General features: G+C 36.7%; 1 protein-coding gene across 5 annotated transcripts in view; it reads left to right on the plus strand.

The window, feature by feature from the left end:
• RAPH1 (Ras association (RalGDS/AF-6) and pleckstrin homology domains 1) overlaps nucleotides 1-15,105 on the plus strand; it is a 97,327-nt gene that overhangs the window by 38,919 nt on the left and 43,303 nt on the right. For 3 of the 5 annotated variants that reach the window (XM_072741986.1, XM_072741982.1, XM_072741987.1), the window contains exons 3-5: nucleotides 3,066-3,171; nucleotides 3,944-4,449; nucleotides 14,902-14,982. In XM_072741986.1, the coding sequence (XP_072598087.1) occupies nucleotides 3,066-3,171; nucleotides 3,944-4,449; nucleotides 14,902-14,982 (693 nt within the window). The remainder of the gene's footprint in view (nucleotides 1-3,065; nucleotides 3,172-3,943; nucleotides 4,450-14,901; nucleotides 14,983-15,105) is intronic. The other 2 variants (XM_072741984.1, XM_072741985.1) reach the window with 1 other exon arrangement.

Raw genomic sequence — 15,105 nt, forward strand, 5'->3', positions numbered from 1 at the left:
TAACATTTGGCTTTGAAAACTAGCAGGGCCGAATTTCCCTTTGTTCTTACCGTCCATGGACAGTCCATGGAACTTAACACGTAGAACTTTAAAAATCAGTGGAGTTGGCTCAGGCAGAGCCAGGACAGCTGGAGGAAATGGAGGCCCTGCTCTTAAAGAGGCCCCACTGAGATACAGCTTAGAAGCAACAGTTTGAAAAACACCTGGGGTAAGGGAGAGGAGGATTTGTTTACTAATCTCAGAGCATGTGCTGGAGAGGCAGGGATCATTGAGGACTTCTCCAGGAACAAAGAAGCTGGCGGGAACCATTTCCCTCCCCAACTCCTGGCATAAAGCCACAGACAACTGCAGGAACCAGCCTGGAGCCAATACTACCTAACTTACTAACAGTGTGCCCTGCCCCCACAATCTATAGACATGCCCCCTCCAGCCATGCTTCAGCTCCAGGTCACCTCCCACAGTAGGCCATGCAGACCTTCCTACTTTGCTAACACCGTGCATCCTACCCTATGTATTTCTCTGGACCTGCCCCCCTCCAGCCTGGCCTGCCTCTTCCAGTGGCTGCAGGTCCTCTTCTACAGCAGACCAGAGCAGACTGTGCTAACATCACCCACTCTGCTCTGTGTTCTCTGCAGTCCTACCCCTTTCAGTATGCTCTTGGCTGGAACCCATTCAAAGTGGTACTACAAGGCTGGCAGGGTGAAAGCAACCCCAGCAGGGATGAGAACCACTCCAAAATGACTCCTGTCCTGGGACGAGAGGAAGATAATCGCATATATGCATACAACTGGGCCCAGCAGTGGTCTGGAGATAGACATCTGGTCAGACTGCAGGCCCTGCCCACCAGTGAAAGCTTCTCAGGGAACAGCACAGGGAGAAAGCCTTGCAGTTTGGTGTGACTGCTGCTCTGGCAAACACCTGGTCTGATTCAACTTAAGCCCAAGGTGGACCCAGACTGACTCACTAGCAATATAGGGACTAAACCCTGCCCACAACAGGCAAAGAGAACCATTGCACACCTAGACTGAAGGCAAAATTGAGTGAGCCACAACAGTGGGGCACATATAACCTACAAAGGAAACACCCCTGAAGCATCGGGTTCTGGTGAATAGAAACAACAGGAAACAACATTTTATTGTAGGGAACTACTTTCAAGAGCAGGAGACTTAACTAACTTTCCTAACACATTGAAACAGACAGAGAGAGACAAAATGAGGAGACAGGAATATGTTTCAAATGAAAGAACGGAACAGTCACAGCAAGGGAGCTAAACCAAATAGAGGTAAAATAATATGCCTGTTAGAGAATTTAAAGTAATGGTCATAGAAATATTCACTGGACTTGAGAAAAGAATGGAAGACCTCAATAAAACCCTCAACAAAGAGATAGAAAAAAAATCAGAGGTGAGGAATCCAATAACTGAAAATTAAGATATACTAGATGGAATAAATAGTAGACTAGAACTATTGTAGAACAGATCAGTGACCTGCAGGACAGACTAGTGGAAATCAATCAAGCTGAATAGGAGAGAGAAAAATAATGATAATACAAAATGAAAATACACTTCAGGAATTCAGTGACACCATCAAGGTTAATAATTTTGCATTTTTAGGGATCCAGAAGAAGAGAGAAAAAAGGGGGACAGAATTATTAGAAGAAAAAAATAGCAGAAAACTTCTCAAATCTGGGGAAAAAAACAAAAATCCAGATCCGGGAGGCACAGAGATGCCCCAACAAAATCAGTCCAGGAAGGTCCACACCAAGATACATAGTAATTAAGATAGCAAAAAGTAATGATAGAAAAATTTAAAAGTAGCAAGAGAAAACAGTTGCAAGCATGGCAAACCCCATAAGGCTATCAGCTGACGTTTCAGCGGAAACTTTGTGGGCCAGAAGAGAATGGCGTGGTATATTCAAAGTGCTGAAAGGAAAAAACCTGGAACCAAGAATACTCTGTCCAGCAGGGCTATCATTCAGAATAGAAGGAGAGATAAAGAGTTGCCCAGACGAACAAATGTTAAAGGAATTTATGAACATTAAACAGCCCTATGAGAAATGTTAAAGGGTACTCTTTGAGTGGAAAGACTAAATAGCAGTAAGAAAAGTAGGAAACACAAAAGCAATAAAATAAGTATATTTCTAAAAATCAGTCAAGGAATTCACAGAATAAAAGGGTGTAGCGTATGACACCGTATACCTAAATTGTAAGAGGGAGAGGAATAAAGTATGGTCAAACTTAAGTGACCAACAACTTAATGTAGACTGCTATATGTAGAAGATGTTATACACAAACCTAATAGACAAATCAAAAACCAGTGGTAGATAAGCAAAGAATAAAAAGAATCCAAGTATATCACTAAAGAAAGCCAAAGAATAAGAGACAAACCAAAACATAGACTCTAAACTATAGAATACAAATTGATAGTTAACAGAGAGGTGGGGAAATGGTATATAATGAGCACTGAGTAGTATATAAAATTATGGAATCACTGTATTGTATACCTGAAACTAATATAACAGCATACATGTTAACTACAGTTAAAAATTTAAAACAAATTTTAATGAAAATAAATACATAAATACAAAGAAAAAAAATGAGCTTGGATCTCACTCATGTTGAGTCCAGAACTGTGTCTTATCTTCAGGGTACTTCATGCCAAGAATGAGACTCTGCTGGACCAAAAACAAATCCCTTTGAGGAAAGAGATAACAGAATTCTCTACATTGTTCCTTTCTATGTTGTATCTTACCATGCCCATATTCATACATTTAGCTTATAGTGAATTTATTATGTAAAATGAGCTCAGTCACTATATTTGATGTATTTGGAAAGATACTCACTTCAAACTAGGGTGATGTTAAATGCCTTAAGTAAGCATATATCTAAAAGTTGAAAAAAATATAACCAAAATGATATGAAAAACAATTATATTAGTCCTTAAAACTAGAAGGACTTTGGTTTTATTAACTATTACGTGACAGTTTACCTAATCAAATAACAAGCTTTATGTATCTTTCTTATAATTGAAGCCTGAGAATAATACAACTTATTAAACTTTCTTTAGAGTTTGGATTCTGACAAGCCCACGGAACCAGTAAAAAGATCTCCTCTTCGTCAGGAAACAAATATGGCCAATTTTTCTTATCGCTTCTCCATATACAACTTGAATGGTAAGATATAATTGGAAATAAAATGTAAAAGTGTACTAAATCATATAATGCAGAAGTAATGCAGCACCAGTTCCAAGTAGCTCAATATAAAAACTACATGCATAACTTGAGTTCTTATGTTTCTTGGTTTGTGCATTTTATTACTAATTCAGATAATCACAGAAAAAAATGAACTGGAACATAACAAAAATAGTTTTCTAGTTATTAATAGACAAAGTACATACTCCGATGGAACCCCAAGATAAACTTACTTGCAATTGTTGTATCTTCATTGGAATAAAATCCAGTGAAATTACATGTTTATAATTTTTAAATCAGCCCCTCTGGCTTTTATTTTTGTATTATGCCCAATCAACTTTGTGATATTTGGAATTGACATCACAATCTGTAATTTTTTTAGGGTTTACATTTTTCTCTCCATGCTCTATCAGGGCACTGATCATATTAGCAACATAGAGTCTATGGTAGAAAGTTGCATGGGGGATATGGTTAAAACCATGGGACAATATATGGTTTTTGCACTTTTAATCTTTCAGTTCATAATTTTATTCTTCCCTGATTACTACAAATCTTAAAAGATGGACTATTTGCTTCTAAAATTTTCTCTGAATTTAAAACAAAAAACTCTTAGAAATTATTCAATAGGCCTTAGGCCCAATAGGATAAATTTATTTGCTTCCCCTTCATCCTTTGACAGATTTATAATAGAATGTATGTATAAATTCTGATTCAGTGTGTTCTGGAAACATCATGTATATATTGTTCATTGCAGAAGCTCTGAATCAGGGAGAAACTGTGGATCTGGATGCCCTGATGGCCGATCTTTGCTCGATAGAGCAGGAGCTCAGCAGTATTGGTGCAGGAAATAGTAAGCGTCAAATCACAGAAACAAAAGCCACTCAGAAATTACCTGCTAGCCGACATACGTCAAAACATGGCACTTTGAAAGGATTGTCTTCTTCATCTAACAGGATAACTAAACCATCACATGCCAACTACTCTCTGGATGACATCACTGCACAGTTAGAACAGGCTTCCTTGAGCATGGATGAGGCTGCTCAGCAATCTGTACTAGAAGATACTAAGCCCTTAGTAACTAATCAGCACAGAAGAACAGCATCAGCAGGCACAGTGAGCGATGCTGAAGTGCGCTCTATTAGTAACTCCTCTCGTTCTAGCATCACCTCTGCAACCTCCAGCATGGACTCTTTGGATATTGATAAAGTAACACGCCCTCAAGAACTGGATTTGACACATCAGGGGCAGCCAATTACTGAGGTAAGTACATGGAACTTTCCCTGCTATTTTAGTATTTTAAGAAGGAAGAAATGATACTTTTAAAATGTATAAATTAAATTTCTTATTTTTTCTACATGCAAAATTTGTCAGGATTTTTTTGAGCTAAGGTTTAAAATCACTACATAAGAATATATTACCAGAACAGCAATGTCAAAATGATTAAGAGAGTGTCTTCATTTTGTTCTTAGACTATTTGAAGACCTTGAATTAATATCAGTTGTTTCACATGCTTAAAAAACTTGAAATGTGGTTTATACTTGGTGATACTTTACAAAATTATAATAATTGTTACGCTGATAGTAACTGCTGTTTAACGTATGTTTATTATGAAACAAATTAAGAAAAAGATACCACCACTCTAGTCCTCCCAAGATTTTATTTTATTATCAAAGGGTCAGTGTACTATAGTGGAAAGAGCCACTGGGCTTGGAATAAGGAAACTGGATTCCAAGTGTTCTCTTTGCCACTCACTACCCATAGGACCTTAAATGAGTTATTCAGCCTCTGTGAACATCAATTTCTTATAAGTAAAATGGAGCTAATAGTACATGGTCTGATCCTCATATGATAGTTCAGAGAATCCAAAGTGATAATATATGTGAATGGAATTTTAAAAGATAGAGTTCTGGATGTGATGGGGTGAGGGCAAGGAATGGTTTTGTGTTAAAATAAGTTTAGCAAAAGCTGATTTTGGTGTAGGTAAATTCTGTATTGAATATTTATGTTAAGAAGAGGGCAATATTGTTACATGGTGGCAGCAAGAAAGAAGATCAGTATGGGTAAAATAAAGCCAGCTTTCTCTTCAGTTTATGTTTACAATCCTCTGTACCACAGAGTAAAATAATCTATTTATGAATAATCAATACTAAGGTAAAATTTTATAAAACATGGTTTAAAGAATTACAGAGAAATTTAAAATATATACCTATTACTCAACATTATTAATTTCCCCCCAATTATTTAATTCATTAGGTTAATTTCCATCAGTTAGTAACTTTTTGTACCCATTAATATACTGAGTTTGGGCCCTGTGAAGCATAAAAGAAGCATGAATCATGATGGTTTGGAGATAAATTTTGAGTTTAATTGCTTATAAAGAAAAAGTATATTAATCTAAAAAAATAGACTTTCACTTACTTAAAATGAAGCTCATCTAAATGGTATACATTCTATAGAGAAAAATTTATTTCTGTTTTATGATACCTGGGGATTATATTTAGGACCAGCTATATAGTATGTATCATTTATATCTTTTAGATTTACCTGTTGGGATATGAGCAATATTTTATTAGGGATGTGCCTTCTTGGTTACTTTGTGTTTTGTATGTTGATATTCCTTCTTTTTAATCAGATTATTTTGAGTTGAGTCAAGATGCATGAAGTCAGGTTAAACTAATCATTAAGGATCTTTGTGTGTGTTTCATCTGTAAAAATATATACTCATTATATAAGTTCATATAATAAAAACAAAGTAAAAAGTGAAAAGTTCTCTCCCAGCAAACTCTTCAGTTATGACCTACTGGTATTCTTGGACAAAGATACCAGTGTTCAATAGTATAATATTTAGTGTAAGACTTCAATATATAAAGTTTGGTGAGTAAACCAGAAATAAAGCATCCTCTTCTTTTTGTCTTGCCTGGATGAGTAGACAAGTGGTTTAACAAACCTGGAACTTGCTTTACTGTACTTTTTAATGTATTTGGTCTGTTCTTCAAATCAAGAAAACCAATTGAGGCTTACTAGATCCCAAACCCATGTCTTAAATTGACCCCACACTTAAATACAGTCTCTAAAAAATATTTTAATTACTTTTGCAAGCATAGAGTTTAAAGAGTCAAATAGTTCTGTGAGACTTGTAGAACACTTTGCCACACATGTGCACACACATGCCATATCCTCTCAGAGGTCAGAGCTTTGTACTCTTTTAGCTGATTCTCAGGGTATTTACCTCTATGTCATTAAATCTGTATTGCTGTTTCTTGATATTTTTCAGTTGTATGTGTTATCTGCTGACTTCTCACTCTGGAAGATTAGGTTTAGATAAGTCTTCTCTCTTCTCCCCTCATTCTCCCCTATCCCAGTATATTTTGGTTGGTTTACTATTCAGTTTTTATATTATCATGACTATATACATGCAATTTGGTGCTAAACTGTATGCTTTTATTACATGGGACAACATTTTGCTTACCTGGAATTAATAATTGTCTTGAGATTTAAAAATATATAGTTTTTTTCTATGTTTATCATTGTTTCAACTCCAAACTTTCCCCTATTTTAAGTCTCTTAATTCAAACAAAATTCGTATTCTATTAATATCAACTTAAAATTCTTTGCTGTCTTTCCTAGTCTTTGCTCCAGCATCGTACTTAGGTCTTTTCTCTCAGGTGTGTGAGCTTCTCCAGAGAAGATTCTTCCATTCTCCTGCATAGAGCATATATGCTGGCTGCCCGTGCTTTAGCAGCCCATTTGGGAAAGAAGGCTTGCATTGTAAGGTAGTCCTCAATGTTCAGTATGTGAACTTCAATTTAATCCTTTTAGGTCAGAATTTCTCAGCATTAACTAGTAACATTTTGGGCTAGATCATTCTTTGTTGTGGGAGCTCTTTTGTGTACTGTAGGAAATTCAGCAGCATCGCTGGCATCTATCCTATCCACTGTGTGCCAGTAGTATACACACCTCTTTCAGTTGTGACAACTGGAAATGTCTCTAGATATTGCTACATGTCCCTTGTAAGGCAAAAGTCCCCACTCTGAGGATCACTGCTTTAAGTAGAAAGGGCTATTGGCAAGTCTGCATCCTTTTTTTTCCCCCATGGGAAATGATCTTGGTGTTTTCCTTCTCTAGGCTTTTTTTTTTTTTCCTAGAAACTTGACTAATAAATATAGAATGGTTCCAGGTAATATTGTTTATTATAAACTGACCTCTGATTAGTGAGTACATATGGAGCAGGAAGACTGTGAATGAACTATAAAAGCCTATGAAGAGACATAGACCTTTGTTTCCTAGTGTGAAGTATATCAGTTTTGTAAGTGAACATAAATACATCTCTTGAGAGGTCCTGGAACCTACACGCTCATTGACTGTTAAAATGTATTGCTGGTTCCTTTTGAGTATGTAGTTTCCTTAAACCAGGGTTATTTCTGTACTTACCTACATGATTTCTGTCCCTTAGAATGGTGGGTCCAGAAATGGCTCTTAGTGACCTATAAGATCCTTTTTAAAGATAGCATGTCTCATGCTAGCATGCTTTGTCTTTCTGTAGAACTAAGTGAATTTGGTGCCAAGCCATGGTCTGTTAGGTCCTGAGGGACTGTCAGTCTGAACCTAAGACCACTGCAAGTAAGCAAGTAAAAGAAAGAATATGTGAATTAACTGCTTTCTTAAGTATGCTTTCAACTAATCCTCCTGTTTTCTTCTTTCTCTCTCTTCCTTTCTTTCTTTCTTTCTTTCTTTCTTTCTTTCTTTCTTTCTTTCTTTCTTTCTTTCTTTCTTTCTTCTTTCTTTCAAGATTTTATTTATTTATTCATGAGAGACACAGAGAGAGAAAGAGAGAGGGGCAGAGACACAGGCTGAGGGAGAAGCAGGCTCCATTCAGGGAGCCCAGTGTGGGACTCGATCCCAGGACTCCAGGATCACGCCCTGGGCCGAAGGCAGGTGCTAAACCGTTGAGCCACCTGGGGATCCCCTGCTCCTGCTTTCTTTCCAACTATCACTTCTGTTGCTTCTGGAGGCATTTGAGGTTACATGATGTACATTGGGTACTCCTCTGCTTTTTCCAGTGCTGGCTTAACAATTCAGCTTTCCTTGGGCCTACTGAGCTGGTTACCTGACTTCAGCCATATCTAGCATAATCTCCTTTTTCTGCCTGCAGTCTCTTGACATTGGAGTGCCCCAATGTACAGTCCACAGACTACTTTTCTGGTCTATATCCACTCTTCTTGTGAGTATAAACAATGACAACTCCCACATAACTCTATTTCATTTATCAAAGACATACCTTTTCCCCACACTTTAATCCCTCTAAAATAATGGTTCTCAACTGGGAGCTATTTTGCTCCCCCAGGGGACATTCTGCAGTGTCTGGAGACATTTTTTGGTTGTCACTGATAAAAGGGTGCTACTGACATCTAGTGGGTAGAGGCCGAGGGTGCTGCTAAAACCCTACAGTGCACAGGATGCCACAACAAAGAATTGTCTGACCCAAAGTTGTGCTGAAGTTGAAAGACAATGTTTTAGAAACAGGTGGCATCTGTCACTGTCAGTGAGATTTTGGGTGAAGTTTTCTTTTGACAGTTCCTGATAATGTTCAAGAAAATGCCAGCGTGGGGATGCCTGGTGGCTCAGTGGTTGAGTGTCTGCCTTCAGCTCAGGGGGTGATCCTGGAGTCTTGGGATCAAGGCCAGCATCGGGCTCCCCAAAGGGAGCCTGCTTCTCCCTCTGCCTTGTCTCTGCCCCTCTTTCTGTGTCTCTCATGAATAAAAAAAAAAAAGAAAAAGAAAGAAAAGAACAGAACAGCATGAAGTCATCTTAGGTCGAAGAAATACAGGTATCTTTTAGCAGTGCCTCTCTCCTGAAATACAGGCTTGTACATCCTATCTCTAATCAGTATCTCTATTTGGATGTCTAATAGCTCAAATTTAACTGGTCTAAAACTGAAGCCCAGGTCTTTTCTCCCAAACTAACTCCTCCAACAGTCTCCTCCATCTCAGGTAATGGCTCTTCCTTCCTTCCAGTGCATCAAACAAAATCCTTGGAGTCTTTGTCTACTTCTCTTTTTCTTTCCATTCCCATTCCAGTATAGCAGCAAATTCTGTTGTCTTTACCTTCAGAATGTATCCAGAATTTGATCATTTCTCACCACCCCCCCCGCCACCAAGCTAACATCATCTTGATGTAAATTTTTGCAGCAGCCTCCTACCTGGTCTTCCTATATTTACCTTCCCTTTAACAGTCTACCATCCATACTGAAGCCAGAGTGATCCTGTTAAAAGGTAAGTCAGAACTTGCCCACTTCTCTTTTCAAACCCATAGACTTTGTATCTTACTGTAAAACCAAAATCTGTACAATCGTCTAGAGTCCTTACAGGATTTGCTTTTCCATTACCTCTGCCTCTGTTTTCCTTTCTTTCCTCCTTTCCTTACTTTGCAGTCCATACTGCCTTCTAGTTCTTTGCCAGACATCTGAGCCCAGTTAGAAAAATCAATTTGAGATTGGTACTGTTCCATCTTAGGGACATGGATAGTCAAAATGCCCATCTAAAGATGAAACAACACTGTAGCTTATCTTTTTGCCTTGTTGCTCTCTGAAAGCCAACCAGGGTTAGGCACAGTACAGTTTCATATCATGAAAAGTAGGTCTTTTTTCCCCACCTTTATCTTCGCTGACTTTTGGTGAAATACTGTGCTTTCAGGCATTTTACATATATTGTGTCATTGAAGCGTCCTACTATCCCCTTGGTAGGGGCGTATTCCAAAGAAGAAATTAAATAGGCCAAGTAACTGAGAAGTCTGTATTTGAATTATGAACCTACATTTGCCTCCCAGTTTTTATCAAAATCTTAAAGTGAAGTTGATGGTTAAAAAATAATTATTTTTTTTAATTGTAAAGAATGTTTAAATATTTTCCGTGGATAAGCATTAAAATGGATTATAGAATAATTTCAGTCAATACTCTTGAAATCCATTAGTAGTGCTCATCCACAAAGTTTTTAAATTTTCAAAATTAAATTTGAATTCTGTGTGGTCAAATTCTAGTAAGATCTATTTGTATGTTACCTAATGTGAGATAAATGTTGAGGCTGATTTCCTGGCATTGTTATGATACTTTTATTCATGTTAAATGATAAAACAGTAGTTTTCAGTTAGCAGTTTGGAAATATAAATGGTAATTGCATTTATAAATTTTATATACAATAGGATTCAATGATAAAAGGTTAATGCTAACACATTCCTTTATTTTCTTATGAGATTTAAACTTTAATGATTCCTCTGAATTTGGAATTTTATACGTGAAAATGTACTTTTAAAATGAAAATGCTTTTAAAAGCTATTATTGTAGTTTATGCCAGATTCAAAAGGTTTTGTTGAATCTTACTAATACTTGATGATTGTACTATAAATATTATGATTGGAAAAAAAATGCTTAGTATCTGAGCTACTGAAACTTTTGAATGTTATGATTGTTTTTCTCATATTTATAGGGTTTTTTTCCCTAAATGAAATCTTTCATGGATATACCATTTTAATTTATGATATGCCAACAGCATATCATAGGTTCAGTGCAATAAATTATTCCAGTTCCTTCATTTTTCAGGACTATTTCAAGAATTAATGTGTGCTGAAATTTTTAGATAGTGGAAAGAAAATAGCGGTTGTGTTTATTATAGCAATGGGGGTGGGGAAGCTCCACTGGCATTTATGTCCTAAATTATTCTTAGTAAACAGCCTTTTGGTCTGAAGTATTAACTCAGTGGGAGCACAGGGCTTTCTAAACCTTAAGAGGCCTATATATCTAAAAAGATTAGGATTATTAATTGACTTCTCAAATTATTGCAGCTACATTTCTCTTAAAATCCTAATGGCTCCGTTGCTACACTTTACTGAGATTTATTCCAATGTACCCACTTGGTATATAATTCCAGATGTCCCAGCGTGGTGAGGTTAATAAATAGCAGAAAGAACAGGTATCAAGTGAAAGAAGAGGTGAAGATTTGGTGAAAACCAGGGTGAAAGTCTAGTTCCTACTCATACTTTTCAAACATGCTACCCCAGTCAACATTGGCATATATGCTCTGATTCTTGTTTTGTGTATTACTTAGGAATCTATGTAATTTTTCATCTCTGAAGAAGTAAAAAAGCATCTTTATTTGATTTTAGGTCTGTCTTGGATTTCTTTTTAATGTTGTGTTATGGAGGGCTGGTAGAGGACCTTTTTTGAATAAGAATAGAAATGTATTCATCTTTAAAAAAAATGAATAAGGACTATAAAATGTAGAAGAAATAATTTAAAAAGAATTCAGACATTTACTGGCTATATATAATGGCTAGTAAAAGGAGAGGAATAGAAGAGGGAGAAAAATAGAAAAATAATAGCCCCTACTCTATTGAGTACTTATTCTGTTGTTGGGCATTGTGTTTAACAACATACTGAATCTGCACAGTGCCTCATGGAATAGATATTATTACCTCCATTTTCACAATGGAAGAAACTGAAGCAAATTTAGTTCCCCAGGGATTTGAACCCAGATAGTCTGGTTGGTTGTAGAGTTCATACTGCAGTACCATGCTGTTTCATCACAGCATTGAAAGAGAATCAGGACAAGGCTAGACTGGCCAATGCTCTTAGATCCAGACCTAGAGACAGAACTGCAAGGGCAGAAGAAGATTTATGCAGTAACATCCCCATCTTGTGGTGTTTTAGTATATTCTGCATGTGTTGTTTATATATATATTTATATATATTAGATTTTATTTATTGTGTTTTAGTATATTCTGCATGTATTGTTTATATATATATATATATATATATATATATATATATTAGATTTTATTTATTTATTCATGAGAGACACAGAGAGAGAAAGAGGCAGAGGGAGAAGCAGGCACCACACAAGGAGCCTGATGTGGGATTCGAACCTAGGTCTCCAGGATCAGGCCCCGGGCTGAAGGCAGCGCTAAACCATTGAGCCACCCGGCTGCCCGTATTGTTAAAATTCAACAACTCTAAACCGGTTCTAATTTAAATGAATTGAAGCTTAAATGAAATTCAGGTGAAGGTTGGTGGTTTCCCACTTTTGTAATAGTAATATTATTCACTTAATTCTTATAGCAACTTTTGGAGAAAATGGTGTTATCCCTCCATTTCACATGTGAGGGAAACGGGGTTAAATAGTAAGCCTAGAATCACATTGGCAGTAAATGGCTGAGCCTGAGGCTCAAACTCAGTCACTCCAGCTCCAGGGTCCATATTTTATACCATCAATGTTCATTTTTAATATTTATGAAAAAATGCAGACATGTCAGTAGAGGATGAATGTAAATCTGTTTTACTGAAACAGTAATGTGTGTTCACAGACCTCCACATAATTTTTCTAGTTGTAGTCTAAGGTATTAGTTATCAAAAGTAAGTGTTTTATTTTGTTCTTTGGGATAAGGCCATTTCTTGATTATGGTTTGGCTTCTATGTGAGATCAGTGCTTTTCTATACACCTGCCATCCCCTGCCCCCTGCAGCAGCACAAGATTCTGGCTTGTAAGTAGTACTCCATTCTAACATGGTACAGATTCAATTCAAGAAAATGATGATCTGTAACTAACTTTGTGGAGATTTTTGGAGTTTTTGAGGGATTGTTGGAGAATTTGATAGCTTGATAGCAAACAAAATTCTTTGGACCTGAACATGTTTAGAGCAAAATTGATGTACAGAATTGACGTCCAGATTCATTTTTGAGGTAAAAATTAGATTTGGTGAGCTTTTTATAGAAAAGTATGTAAATATTTTGTGGAAATGGAACCTAATAGTGAAAAACTGTTTAATGTTTAAGCATCCGTAATCCCTTTCTAACTTTAATAATGTAACCACATTTAATCTTTGCACATGTACTATTTCTACTGTTTTTGTTACTTTGCCTACATATATTCATTTTTGGTGAGGATGTGTTGAATTTTAATAACTAATGTTCCATCATACTGTTTAATAACATGGTATATTGGCGTCATCTTTTTTGAACACTTCAGATTTATATACTTAAAAAATTAACCAATGAGTATTTAGAAATATGGGAACTTGCATGAGACTGAATTTACAGAGAAGAGATTTTAAACTTTTTGTTTTGAAATAGTATGAAACTTTCAAAAACTGAAGAATAGTACAAAGAACTCATTACTCAGATTCACTAATTTTTAGCATTTTGCAACATTTGCTTTATTGTTCTTTATATATATGTGTGTGTATGTGTGTATTTTTTTTCCTGAACCATTTAGAGTTGGTTATATTTGTCATGCCCCTGTAGCCTTTAATACTTCAGTTTTTATTTCCCAAGAATGAGGATATTGACAATATAGATTTGATAGGCCTCCCATTGATATAGTGATTGACACAGTGCTATAGAATATATTTAAGAAGGTAATGTAGAGAAGGCAAAGCGAAATCAGTCTTGATCTGGGCAAGCTTATGGCTCTGGTATGAAGTTCAAGAAGAAATAGTTATTCATGGGATGCCTGGGTGGCTCAGCGGTTGAGCGTCTGCCTTGTGTTCAGGGTGTGATCCCAGGGTCCTGGGATTGAGTCCCAGATCAGGCTCCCTGCATTGGAGCCTGCTTCTCCCTCTGCCTGTGTCTGCCTCTCTCTGTGTGTGTCTCTCATGAATAAATAAGTAAAATCTTAAAAAGAAATAGGTATTCACACATGCCATAAATATTTGAGTGCCTAGGCGTTGCACTGGGCTGTAAGGGATAAAACTATGAACATAATACACATGTCCTTATGAGGTTATAATTTATAGTGTGAGGAGAGGGTGTCAACACAGACAACCAATTTCGATTTCAGTATAATATGATGAGTGCTATGATAGGAAAGACAGAAAACCTCAATTAAAGGTCATTGATGACTTTGAGAATGAATTACAGAATGCATTACAACTCAAAGGATGCAGACTTGGAGATGAAAGATAGATACTAAATTGTGGAAAATTGAGGGATAAGTGGAGGGTGGTACACTGTAGCTGAATTCAGGAAATTTGGCAGTGAAAAGGAGAAAACACTAGCTTAACAAGAAGTGTGTGCCCAGAAGTATTGAATATTTTTCTGTCCTTCCCACTCCCAATAGACTGGATTAGTTGAGTATCAGATTGAGAATGGGAGGGAATGAGTGGGATCTAGGACATGCTTAACTTTAGAGGGGAATACATAACTTACTCATAGAGAAATGGAAAGAAGGATGAGGATGGGGTGTTGTAGTTACAGGATACATTTTAGTGATGAAAATCCTTTTGATGGACATCATGTTCTTAGTAACGCGAAGTGAGGTCATATGAAGAGGTAGGAGGGTGAAACTAGAAGCTTGACCAACTTGGAAACTATTTAGAATGAGCTTAAAAGGAATGACTTAGGGAGTGAGGGGAAAAGAGTAATAATAGTACTGACAAACAGCAGTCAGGGCCCAGTTGAAGCAGGAATTGATATTGGAATTGTTTTTCTCCCATAGATTTCTGCTGTCAAGAAGTAGTGAGGTTAACTTAAGGGTAGGTTAGAGTTAGGATCATCTGGTTCTTTTTTATTTTTGCATAATATAATGAAAGATGCATGCAACTTTTCATTACTGTTTTGTTTCAACGATTCATTTCAGTGATCTTTTTCTCTTCCTGCATGATAGTGAGACTGGCCCTTTTCCACCTCCTTTACCTATCATTTTCTTCCTTCCTGCATTTTCACAGCATGCTATTTCTCTGAGATGTTCCAGCAAGCAGGCCAAGCATCATATTGACTTCACAGAAGAACAGGCTGAGCTGACACCTGTAAGTTCTGTAAACATGTCCATGGGACTACTTAAATAGCAGTGAAGAAGAATGCATTCTTTAGAACTCCTGATGATGAAACCTGGTCATATACCTGTTTTTTTTTTTTCTAACAAAAATTAA

The sequence above is a fragment of the Vulpes vulpes genome, chromosome 16 (assembly GCF_048418805.1).
Source record: "Vulpes vulpes isolate BD-2025 chromosome 16, VulVul3, whole genome shotgun sequence".
Lineage (NCBI taxonomy): Eukaryota > Metazoa > Chordata > Mammalia > Carnivora > Canidae > Vulpes > Vulpes vulpes.